The sequence below is a fragment of the Monodelphis domestica genome, chromosome 7 (genome assembly GCF_027887165.1).
Source record: "Monodelphis domestica isolate mMonDom1 chromosome 7, mMonDom1.pri, whole genome shotgun sequence".
In the NCBI taxonomy this organism is placed as follows: domain Eukaryota; kingdom Metazoa; phylum Chordata; class Mammalia; order Didelphimorphia; family Didelphidae; genus Monodelphis; species Monodelphis domestica.
The window spans coordinates 8,468,259-8,481,252 of record NC_077233.1 but is presented as its reverse complement, the minus strand read 5'-3'; the positions used below and the strand labels follow the sequence as shown (position 1 = coordinate 8,481,252).

At 47.5% G+C, this 12,994-nt stretch overlaps 1 protein-coding gene across 1 annotated transcript in view; it reads left to right on the top strand.

The window, feature by feature from the left end:
• DCP1A (decapping mRNA 1A) overlaps window positions 1–12,994 on the top strand; it is a 42,650-nt gene that overhangs the window by 16,326 nt on the left and 13,330 nt on the right. The window contains exons 4-5 of the mRNA XM_056804152.1: window positions 5,274–5,340; window positions 9,673–9,811. Of these exons, the coding sequence (XP_056660130.1) occupies window positions 5,274–5,340; window positions 9,673–9,811 (206 nt within the window). The remainder of the gene's footprint in view (window positions 1–5,273; window positions 5,341–9,672; window positions 9,812–12,994) is intronic.

Here is a 12,994-nt window from a genome sequence, read left to right as displayed (position 1 = left end):
TCTGAGCTACCTCTAGTCCTTTTTTCTCTGTTGGCTCAGTCTCCATTTTATCATCACTGAAAATCGCTTCTCAAAATACTACAGCAAAGACGCCATCGTAGTCCTACAGACTCCTGATTCCGTGTCTCCAGATAGCTTCCAGGCACTTTTAGTTGGCTTCATATTTATACCATCCATTGGCTTGTGTCAGGCCCTAGGGAATAAAAAGGGTCAGAAACCTTTTCAGTTCCAAATGTCTCCCTCCCCGCTCCTTGAGAAGAATGATTTCCTTGGTGACAGTGACCTAAAAGGAAAGCCACCTTGAGAAGCATCCGGCAGCCAGCCCACCTTGAGAGGGCTTTGTTTTGTTTGCCTGGGTAGATTTGCTCTAAGAAAGGAGGCTGATGGGCTTGGAGAGGATTGGGGAAGTGACAGTGGTGAGTGTCCCCGACACACTGAAAGGAAAACAAGGGAGTGAGGCTCAGATTCATCCCGATGGCAGATGGGCCCGACTTCCATTTTCCTCCTGCATGTCCACACTGCCATCCCCTCTGGCTGTTTTTGTTTTGCTTTATTTCAGGTTTTTGGTATACTGTTGTTTAGACACCTCCGTTACACCATATTCCAAACACCCACCCCATGAAACTTCCTTTTAACAAATAAAAACTGGCAACTCATCCGACTAAAACAGAGCCAACCTGTCGCGTCTGGCATCTCTCCGTCCTTCTCTGCGCTGAGTCACGGGAGGGGTTTTCCCCATCTCTCCTCTGGGACCAGGATGACCCTCCTTGTGCTCGGTGAGCCGTGGTGTCCTTTCGAGTTAGATAACATGGTCGCTGTGTACCCAAGGCTGTTTTCCTGGCTTGGCCCAAGTGACTCCACATCCACTGGCCCCAGTGTCCCATGTTTTTTCTGAATTATTTATATTTGCATCTCTTCTGGAGTGAGACTATGCCCTTCATGTATCTGACAGGCACCCACTTTGCTTCCTTTTTTTTCTGCTACCACAGAGTTTTGCTCTGTGCATGGTGGCGTGTGCATCTTCTGCTTTTAATACTATTCTCCAGTGTTTCTATGTTGCTGTAAGGTTTACAAAGCTCTTTACATACATTGCCTCGCTAGATCCCCACAACAACCCTTGAGAGGTAGGTGCCCTTATTATTCCCATTTTATAAATGAGGAAACTGAGGCAGATAGAAATTAAGTCACAACTAGAGCATTTGAGGCCTTCCCGTCTCCAAGTCCAGCACTATTCACTGGGTCGCCTTGCTGCATCCCTTTAACTTCCTTGGGGCTTATACATTGTAGCAGGATCTCTGGATTAGAAGGTAGGAATCCTTCGGTGGTTTCTGACATAATTCCAGATTGTTTTTCAGGGTGCCGCACTCTTCTTACCTCCACAGGTCCATCAACAGCCTGGCCGTGTGCCCGTCTTCACACAGCCTCTCCAACACTGGCTGTTTCCTTCTTTTATTGTCTCTGTCAGTTTGCTGGATAGAAGTGCAATCTCAGAGTCGTTTCTGGGCGCATTTGCCGTATCAGTCACTTGGGACAGTTTTCCTTTGGTTGTTGATAGTTTCTATTCCTTCTTTTGAATCATTTTGGAAATTGTTCCTATCATTAACCACTTTACTCCTAGGGAAGTATCACAGGTTTTGTTTCAGCCAGATGGGCAATATTTTATCTGCTCATTGTTTCCCAGCGACCTCCACTTGAAACTCTTTTCCATAACTTTGCTGAAGCAGCATTATTCTGCTCTTAGAGCTGGTTCCTGTGGAAAGCCATTCATAAAATAGCATAACAAGATCATTTTAAATCAATACAGCTCCTACCTTTTCAAATTTAAATGCAAGCAGGGCTTCTGGCCATCCTAATTTCTCAGTTAGACCTGACTTGTCTTCCATCCCCTAATTCATTCCTCACATGACTGAGAAATCTCCCTAATGCTCCACTCCAGTCACGTCTCTCCTCTTCCCAGAGCCACCAGGGCTCTCCCACCGCTTAATAAGGAAAGGAGAAAGGCCAGGTCAGTCCAAGTCAACCCGCTTTCATGATGGGCCGGGTAAGGTGCTCATCACTCAGGAGACAAAGACAGAAGGGAATAGTGGCACACGTTCAAATAAATACACAAGGTTACAGATTAAATACAGTCGTGGGCAGGGGAGATGTACTGGCCGCTGGTGACCTCAGGAAAAGCTGGCACTGGGGTTCACCATCCTCCACAATCTTTTTTTTTTAAACTCTTACCTAGAACAATACTATGCATTGATTCTAAGGTAGAAGAGTAGTAAGGAGAAGGCAATGGGAATTAAGTAGCTTGTCCAGGGTCACACAGCTAGGAAGGGTCTGAGGCCAGATTTGAACCCAGGACCTCCCATCCTTAGGCCTGGCTCTCCACTGGGCTGCCCAGCTGCCCTCTATCCTCCACAGTCTTATTTCATCCTGCCTTGACCCTTACTGCCCTGTACCATTCCTTCAGCCCTTAGAGCTCTAGGAGGTCCCTGAGCCCAAGAGCCCTGTGAATAGCAGTATCTCCCAAACTACAGATCCTGCATCCATCCTAGGCCATCCCCAAAGGGGATCCTCCTCCTTCCTCACCATCACCACCCACCGACCAGCTCTCCTGGGCAGACACGTGAACCCATGATGGCAGCACCCATAGGTGACCAGGCCTGCTTCTCACCCAGCCCCCTCAGCCATCATCCTGAAGACTCAGAGAAAAACATTTTTGTTCCTAGTGTCCTCGGCACTGTCAAGTGATTTAACGTCAGAAACGAATGTGATTATATCAGAGGAGACGATGCGAAAAAAGAGGGCTGGACAGCTGTCTGCTTTGTGGCTGTGCCCTGACAACCCTGGGACCTTCCCACCACATTTACAATTGAAACTTTCCCCCCATCAGAATGACAACTCGTAGTGTGCAGGGATCATCTGACTGGCCTATTGGTATCCTCCACACGTAACACTTCGTACCCAGTAAGTGATTCATCAGTGCTCCATCCATCCATCCATCCCTTCTAGCCTTCCCTCTTTCTGTTTCCCTTTAACGTTCTGCCATCCAACCAATGCAGCCCTACTCCCTCCAGATGTTCTATGGCTTTGTGGCCCCAGGCAACTCCCCTCCCTGGCTCTCGGTCTTCTCATCTATAAAGTGGGAAGTTGGACTTGGCCAGCTCTATGCCTATGATCCAGGGACTGTCTCCTTTGTGGGCCTTGTGCTCCTCCCCCTTCTGTCCAGGCTATGAAAGGGTCTCCCCTTCAAGCCCGAAGTCTGTTGCCTCCATGAAGCCATTTTTTCCCTTTCTCCACCCAAATGGCCTCTTTCTTCTCTGGTTTCTCGCAACTCTGTCTGGATGTCCCTTATGGTAACTCGAGCTCCTTTTTGGCACTGTTACTTTTGTCCCTGGCCTTTCCTTGAGAGCAGGACTCGGATCGCCTCTATCTTTGAACTGTTTCCCTTAGGATAGTTCCTCATGCAGAACCTGCTTTATATAACTGAATTCTATGAAGAAATGTCCCCAAATGAATTTTACTGGAAGATGCCACTTGCTGGCAGAATGGGCTGTGACTTCGCGTCCCGTCAAGGCCGACGGTGCCCTTTGTGGGTCTTAGCTATCTGCTGGCCTGTCTGCGTTGTCTCATGAGTGTCGTAGGGAGACTTGATGGGAACCCCCTCTGCCTCGGGGCCGGGTACATGAAGTGAAGCTCCTGATCTGTTGGCAGACAGGCCTGATTTTGGCAAGCGTAGTTGAACCTCAGCAGAGCTGGTTTGGGCAGAATTGAGTGTGACTCTTATCATCTTCCCCATTAAGCTATCATTTCAAGTTGCTTATCTTCATTTCTTCCGCAAACAAGCTTCTGAAAAAGCTTTTTAGGGGCGTCAGGCTGGTGGGAATGGCTCTCTTGATAATGTGGCTGCACATTGCCTTAGTGGCAGTGATTGTGTGGTGAGAAAAAATGGCAGAAATGACGATGAGATGTTGTAAGGAGTTAGGGTTGGCTAGAACGGAATTATTTCGGTGATCAACATTTAATTCTTTTTTTAAAGTTCCTGTTGAAGTTTCCTATGAAAACACTTAATCATCCTGATGGGTTTTGCGACCGAAACCTCTTTTATTAAAACTTTCGTGGGATGTGGGTACATCCAAATAGGGGGCCTTGGTTTTGGTGGCCCTGCTGAATCTTGAATATAGAATGATAAAATGCCAGGGGTGGGGGTAGGTCCCAAATTGGGGGCGAGGCTTTTCAGAATCAATAGTCAGCTGTGATGCAAAGAATTCAGGAGGTGTGTGGATTCTGTTTATTTGAAAAGTTTTTCCCCAAACTCCTGCAATGAACATAATGACCCCATGGAGGAGGATGCTTTCTTTTCAATGTTTTTTTCTTTCAGTTAAAATATCAAAAGTACTTGTTGACATCTTGTAGACAGGGCTCAGAAATGGGGTGATTTCTAAAATATCAGAGTAACTACTGGACCATTGGGGAAAATGATAGAGGAGAAGGACCCATCTGTCCAAAAAATGTCCATAGACCGGCTCTTCTTGTGATGGCAAGCCATTCTTTGAGTCCATGGAACTTGCCCATTTGAACTGGGCAGCTGAGGAAAAGCCACTCTGAAAAGTCGCCAGCAACCGTGTGGTTGGAGAAAGAAGAAAACACATTTCCCTGAAATTCTTTAACTCCTAGAGTGCAGTGATATTCAGCCTTGCCTTCCCTAACTGCTGCTGAGTTCTGATAAGTCTGTAGGGCCCCCACCTGAGTACTTGAGTGTATAAGAAATGGCGAGAAATCCTTATGTGAAGCTCTTTTGCCTCTCCTCTGATCATCATATTTCTAGTCATTTTTATGGCCTTTCAAGTCATGTGAACGATTTTTTACCTCATGGCAATAAACTGTAATGGCTTGTTTTCATCTTCGACCATAAAGTTGATGGGAGCTCCCTTGTCAGAGGTGAAAAACCAAATGAATGTGCCATGATTCATAGAACAAATAGTAGGCTTTCAAGCCACAGGCTCTCGTGCATCCTCTTATGTTGGAAATGATTGCATTCTGAGTTTTAGGCACCTTTTAGGAGTCCCAACACTTTTCTAGCCAACTGGTTGTTAAAAACGAGTCAATTAATAGTTTCTCTTAATCACTTGCCCTGTGACCTTTAGCCATCTCCCTTATGGTGGGTGTTTTCCCTTGTGGGAGGGGAGAGCTCTATTCTGTATTGACCCATCTGTAGGTAGAGCCAGCAGGCTTTACGTGAAGTTCTTTTGCTCTCATTTTAATTTCTTTTTTTCTTTTTCAAGTGTCAATTTACAGTATCTGGTTTTATGACAAGAATGACTGTCACCGCATAGCCAAACTCATGGCCAAGTAAGTATCCACCTTCTAATTCCATGGTTGCTATGAGAAATGAATGTTTCACCTACTGTTCCTTTCTCCTTGGGCAGGGATCCATCCCCAACTTATTTTATAGCATGGGGAGCAAATTCATTTGTAATTGGTGGCCTGATCTTGAAATGTATTTTTCTCCAGACCAGAGTTTGCTTCTTCCTCTTTTTTGTGTGATGGGCCCTGGGGCAGGTCGGGGAAACTTCCCAGAGCCGAGTTTTAATGCGCTAAAATGGGATTACAAAGAAAACCAACTTGATTGAAATACACTTATCAAAATATTTAAAGGGGAAAAACCAAGTTTGTGGACTCAAGGTTAAGAACCCCTGCCCTAGATCCAGGTTATAGAATGGTGGTCAGCTGCCTACACCGGCTCAGAAAAGCCTATTTTAATCAATCAAGAGCCACTTATAGAACATTATTAACGTTAATAAAGCACTTTCCTTGGTTGATCTCATTTTATTCTCACCACAAGCCTATGAGGTCACCACTACACGGTGAAGACCCATTAAGGCAGGATTCCCCTCTGGTCTCCAGGCTGATTTCTCTTATAGCTTATGGCTAGAACAAATCGGAGTTCTGGACCCTAGGAACAGGGGTAGAGTTGTTTGCTTATTTCCTGGGGGCAGGGCTCCGTCAGAGCCCATCCCTGCCCATCCCCTCTCCCCGGGGGCTTCCTGTCCATCTGCAGCGCCCTGCTGAGACCTACCACCTTCACCCCCAGATTCCAGATGGCTTCACACTACTGCGTGAATGACTCCTGGCACCGTCACCTTCCCAGTTATTTGCATTTTTAAAAGTGACTTTTTGAGGAGGTCATGCAGCCCTGGGGAGGCTGGGGGTTTCCTGCATAAGAGACCTGGATGAAAGGCTGCATTCGCACCCTCTAGAGCAACCCCTCGGCTGCCTTCTGTTGGACCAGCCTCTGCCTTCCTCTGCCTCTTTCTAGCTCACCCAGAGGCTTATTTACACGTTAGAAACCGTTTGTTTGATAGATGAAGGGTGCCCCCCCCCCCACCTCCCTGTCCCCTGCCAAGAGCATCGAGGTCCTTGTTTGAGATAAAGAGCCCAGTCACGGCATCGACACAGCCTTTAGTGCTTGGCTAAGCAGAGATTGTGAAAGGCAAGGGATGGCACTGGCTGTGTCTAAGCATGGGAGGGAGGGAGAGAGGCAGAGACGGAGAGAAGGAACAGCCCCTCCTGCGAAGGGGGCTTGTGAGGATCCGGTGAGATGGAAAGCACCGAGCACAGTGCCTGGCACACAGTAGGCATTAAGTAACATGTTAACGATGATGATGACGGCAGTCAAGAAGCAGGCCAGAGATCATGGGAGACAAAAGGGCCACCTGGTGCCCGGGGCTGAGACCTGGGGAAGAAGACTGTCCTTGTGCCTTTGGAAAGGTTTGGAGAAGGGAAGTTACTTCCGTTTGGTCAGCACCTAATGAAGCGAGTGGGTTTGGAGTGACTGGGAAGAAGCTCTAATAAAAACCCTTCTTCCCTTGAAGCTTGGAGAGGAGGGAGCCATCCCCAACTTAGAGCAGGGCCAGCTGGAGGACTGATTCTCCCCAGTCACAGAGGAGAAGCCTGTCTTCTTCCCACTGACTGACCCCTCCCAGCTGCCCCTCCTCACACCCACCCCCAAAACAAGCTGCCTCCCTCTGTTGCAAGCCTCCCCTTGGGTGCTTCAGGAGGATCAACGCAGAACTTGGGTGGGTAACTAACGTGGCTCCAAGCTCTCAAGGCTGTCAGGGCCAGTTCTGGGAAAATCACTTCTTATCATGTTCTGATAGCTGCCATAGAAGAAAGGTTCCTGAAATAGGAAACTGCGTTATTCAAAATCTTCCTCTGTTTATCTCTTCACGGACCCACATTCAGCTTAACTTTCGGAAACCCTGAGGTTCCCGGCATCACCGAGTTGGAAAATGAGACAGTTATAAATGCAGAGGCTGCTTGGTCTGCCACAGCTTCCAGTGGGCTCCCAGAGGAGGAATCCCCATGTCAGCCAGTCTAGTCTTGTCTTAGGGTGAGAAGGAGCCTTAGAAGCTGGGAAGTCCGGCTTGGACAGAAACAGCGTGGCCAGCACTAGCACTGGCCTGTGCTAGAGGACCTCCAGGAAGAGCAAGTGCCCTTTCCCTGCCCCCCCTCTGGGGCAGCTGGTCTTAAATCAGGGCCTGAAACCAAGGGGCACAGGCGAGTTTGTAGTCACTCCTCGGGCTGTGACCTCTTCTGTATCAGGCACCAGTCCGTGTGCTGGGAGACTTGTGCCAAAACTCAGCCGCTCTGCCCTCGAGGAGCTCCCACGTGCTGGGGTGATGCTCTGTTCCCTCCTCCTGGGCACGTTGCTTCCCAGCTGCATCCTCTCATCCTGGGCCTCTTTTCCCATGAATCTTCGCTAGCCAGCACACTGAGCGCATGGAAGACCTTCCTTCAGTCCCTTGGGGAAATGTGTCTGTAGCAGTGAGCGCCTCAGACCCTCTGTCCTCCACCTCACGCGTCCCCCATGCAGCGGGCCATCGTTTTTCCTTTTTCTGTCATTGGTTCTGTGACTGCTTCTTGGCAGAGTTTAATCTAGGGTCTTGTGTGGTATTTGCCTGGCACTTCACATCCATTTCTCATTGGCTCCTGACAGTAACCCTATGTGCAGGCATGTCTGACTCTGTGACCCTATTTGGGGTTTTCTTGGCAAGGATCCTGGAGTGGTTAGCCACTTCCTTCTAGAGCTCATTTTACAGAGGAGGAAACGGAAGTAAGCAGGGTTAGTTGACTTGCCCAGGGTCACACAGCTAAGAAATTTCTGAGAACACATTTGAATTCATTAAGATGAGCCTGATTTCAAGCCCACCGTGCCACCTAGCTGCCCTGTCTAGATACTATTATCCTTGTTTTACAGATGGAGAACCAAAAGCTAAGTGATTCACCCAAGGCCAAAAGCTAGTCTGTCTGAAATAGGTTCAAACTCCTGACCACATAATTTCTCCCTCTCTTTTTAAAAAACCCTTACCTTCTGTCTTAGAATTGATACTAAGTATTGGTTCTAAGACATGAGTGGTGAGAGCTAGGCAATGGGAGTTAAGTGACTTGCCCAGGGTCACCCAGCTAGGAAGTGAACCCAAGATCTCTTGTTTCTAGGCCTGGCTCTCTATCCACTGCCACAGGGCACTTTCTCTTAAGTGATGCCAATTCCCAGCAAATTGACCTTTTTGTCATTTGCTTCATCCTCCAGCTAGAGCTCCATTCGTGGCTCTGTCTCAGCTTCTCTGCCCCAGCTTCCTCATCTACAAGTCATATTAAACACAGGTAGAACTCAGAGGTGTCCTGGAGTCTGCCCAGCACCAACTTGTTCCATATTGTATCTTTTAGCAAATAAATACGAGGATGCTTTTCTCTGCCTTTGCTCGGGGAGACCCTTAGCAAGCCCAGTACACCTCAGTCATGCATTTCTGTCCATACAGCTCTGTGGTCTGCTCATCGGACCTGGACTACATGCTGATGTGGGGGAAAACCTCCCTGAATCCCCAACTGAAGATCTGATCATTGGCCTTTTTTTTTTTATGCCCATGGCTCAGATTTATTGCAGCTATTTAAATCCTTCTCCATCCTTCCATCTGGTCCTGCACATTGTCTGCCTTCAAATGGAGGAACAGTGAGTCAGCAGGGATTACTTCCCCCAGGAACTGGATGTTGGCCTACCCCAGCCAGGCAGTCTTGTCTGGAATTCGGTGTGTGCGATGTAGTCCTCCTCTTACTGTTAGGAGGAATGCAGTGAGAATTCGGGGCTTCCATTTGCTTGGAATTTTGTACCTGCCTCTATCACTGGAGTTGGGTCTAACCCAGATGCTACTCTTTTTTCCCTTTCAAGAAAACCTCCTTTTTTCTCCATCAGCTTCAGAGCGGGCCTTTCACGTTGGGGTCTGTTGGCTACGGCGTCGTTCTACCGAGCAACGGATTGGGGGGTTTATTTGTTTGTTTGTCAGGTTACTGGATGGTGTTCCAGCTCTCCCCTTGATCTCCACCGATCCTGTCTAACTAGTGACTTCTAGATGCCTTTGCATATAGCTTGGTTTGTTTCCAGATGCTTCTGGTGGAAAGAAGACACAGAAGAGGAAAGCTTTCCATGTGCTTTTGCTGCTTCTTCCCTAAAACACTAGCCACCTGTCAGTTCTGTGTGGGTAGCCTGACAGACGGGAAATCGGTTTGGACCCTGCTAAGGGTCTAACTGGCTGGTTAGACCGATCTCCTTTCCAGGTTTGTGCCTCCAAGACGTTCTTAAGGCAGATTACAGCTATCTGACACGTTTTGAATTCTTATTTTTAGAGTGGTGGAACAGGAAACCCAAAGGTGCCAGCAGGCTGCTAGTGACAAGCAGAGCTCCAGCCAAGCCAACGGGCGCCATGACAAGAGGCCCATTGACATCCTGGAGATGCTGAGTAAAGCCAAGGACGAGTATGAGCGAGTGAGTCTCGAGCAGAACTGGCCTGAAAGCGGGGGGGGGGGGGGGGGGGGTTCTCTTACGTTTTTATTGAGGACAAGAGCCTTTCTACATTAGAGATTCTCTCTTCACTTAAAACAATGCATCCTTTTCCTCAAATGCAATTGTAGTCCACCAGAACAAGTGTTTTCTTTACTTTAAATGTGAAGTTGTTATTTTGTGCCAATAAGAAGGTTTTGTAGTGGGCGCTGGGCATGTCAGACTTTGGACATGGTTACCTTTTGAATCCCAAGAGTCCCAGAAACAAAAAACTAGATTTTACCATTAATTACCACAAAAGCTTGAAGATGCGGGATTTACAATTGTTTATTCAAAGAAAAAAGTTCGAAATTTGTGTTACTTACACAGAAAGCGGTAACTCTCTTTTCGGTCCTACAGAGCTCTTTGGGGACAACAATGGGAAAACTTGACTTTTCTCTCCATTTTTCTGGTGAAGATGGTATTTACCAGATCTTGCCTTCCAAATACATAGGAAAGGGAACAGCTGGTTGGCTCATTAGGTAGAGAGCCAGACTGGAGATGGGAGGTCCTCGGTTCAGATATGACCTCAGACATTTCCAGCTCTGTGATCCTGGGCAAGTCACTTAATCCCTGTTATCTAGCCCGCAACACTTCTCTCCCTTGGAACAGATAGACAATATTGATTCTAAATTGGAAGGTAGAGATTTTTAAAAAATACAAAAATCTCACTTGACTAAGTGAGCACTCAGCTTTGTGCTCTATAACAGCCAGTATCTATACCAGGGGTCCCTGCGGGCCACATGCGCTGCCTGCATGTATCCAGCCCCCACCGCACATCTGGAAGGGGCACCTCTTTCATTGGTGGTCAGTGAGAGGAGCCCTGTATGTGGTGGCACCACAAAGCGCGGCGTCGCTCACGTCCAGTACTAATTCAGTGACGTCATCCTTTGTGTGGCTCCTTGTTCTGAGAGTAACTGAAGAGAACGAGGCGCCCTGCAAAGGATTCTGTGGCTGCACAATGGAAGACATCAGCATGGTGAGCGGCGATCTGGGGGAGGGGATTCTGCACTGTGTCTACTGCTGCCCCGTATAGTGGTGGCAGTGATGGGCCTGTGCAGGGTGTGACAGGGCCATCCCAGCCAGCACTGCAGCCTCCGCTATCCCAGACAGCGCTATGCAGATGTGTTCTTTTTTTTTTTTTAATAGTCCGGCCCTCCAGCGGTCTGAGGGACAGTGAACTGGCCCCCTGGGTAAAAAGTGTGGGGACGCTGCCCTATATGGTACTTGGAGATTTGAAAAGCACTTCAGTACATATTTGATCTTCACAACAGTCCCGTGAGGTCTTCTTATTCATTTCTTTCCAAGGTGTCAAACCTTCTCTTACAAAACATTACTGATGTGGAAACCGAGTGCAGCCAATAAGGGCTTTAGTCCAGCTTTGAATTCTTGGCTTCTTGGCTCCAAGAAGCTCTGAACATTGAGACAAAGAACTCTGAACCTCTGTTTGAGGGCTGCTCCCTGGGCCTAGGAGAGTCCTTCACCCCTGGCTTGTTTGCTATCTTTTACAGTCTGGCTTTGGCCTTGGGGAGATGCCAATGGTTTGTATCCCACTGTGATAACAATTAAAGGCTTTTAGAGCTTCAAGTGGACTACATTTGGAATTAAACCCAGAGATGCATTTCCAGAATGGAACAGAGTGTTCTTCATCCCCTTGAGTTAACCAGGTTTTTCTATGAGTTGAAAAGGGTAAAGAACATTTTGTAGGACATTCGTTCGTTTTCCAAATTTGAGGAACCCATATGACATGCTTGGAAGCCTGAAGCCTTTGTGTTTTGTGGGGTGCAACCTCAAAATAGTGGAACCAAAACATTGCCACAGTTTGTTCCCAGAACTCATCAGAGCAAGCCTGAAACCCCGCCACTCAGATTGGCACTTTCTCCCAGAGGCATCACTCAGACCTGTGTTCATCCAGAGAGGCCGTGAGATTCCTTCCATTCAAACTCTGGCAGAAATATTAACCTTGGATTATAGCTTCCATTTCCCAGTCAGGTTCTACTGAGCTTATCTGTTTGCATTCATTTTCTATTTCCCTCTCCAGCATCAGTAGCATGGTTCCTCCAGGTGAGAGGTACTTTGAAAGTTGTGTCATTTCCTCAGTGGCTCTACCCCTTTAACCAGTGGGGACTGCAGCCCTTCCATGTTTCATGACTTACTATGGCCAAAAAATTCATCACCCGGGCACCAGGACAGGGTTCCCGTTCAGCACTGAAGCTTTATGTAAACCCTACAAGCACTTGTGCTCCACCTCAGAGACTCCACATGGGTGACGGGGTCTACACTGGCCTTTAAACCAGCCTCAACTATTCCACTAAAGAAGGAAAGGGAAGGCCTTTGGTTTTAGCCTACTGAGTTATCTGTGTCTCTAAAGAAAATCCAGGCTCAAGAGAAAACCGGGTGATGTGCCTTTACCTTCTATGAACTTTGAAAGAAAAAAAAAGTAGCTTTGAGAAATGTCAGTTGTAAGGGAAATCAGACCCAAACTGTGGCCTCCTGAAAGGTTTTTAGGGTTCTTGTCAAACAAAAACTCTTGGAGGATTGGGTGAATTTGGCATTTACTAATTCTGGAAGCCACTTTTCCTATTTACTGGTAGAATAAATGTCACCTCCTGAAGGAGAGTTGTCCTGTCAGAGCTGAGGGCACCAACACCTCAGTGTGCATCTTTACATTTGAGACAAAAACCCTTTTCTATCCACTACAGTCTGGGAGCAACCCTATTGCTCAAAGGAGATAAGCAGTGAGTCTGATTGAAAAGAGGATAAGGAGTGGGGTTTCCAAAAGCCATGGGTCTGGCCTCAGGCACTTCTTAGCTATATGACCCTGGGCAAGTCATTTTACCCCCTTTGCCTAGGCCTTACCACTCTTTTGTCTTGTAACCAAAAGATAATATTGATTCCAAGATGGAAGATAAGGGTTTAAAAAAAAAATGTGGGGGGCAACTGGGTGGCTCAGTGGATTAAGAGCCAGGCCTAGAGATGGGAGGTCCTAGGTTCAAATCTGGCCTCAGACACTTCCCAGCTATGTGACTCTGGGCAAGTCACTTGACCCCCATTGCCTCGCCCTTACCACTCTTCTGCCTTGGAGCCAATACACAGTATTGACTCCAAGACAGAAGGTAAGGGTTTAAA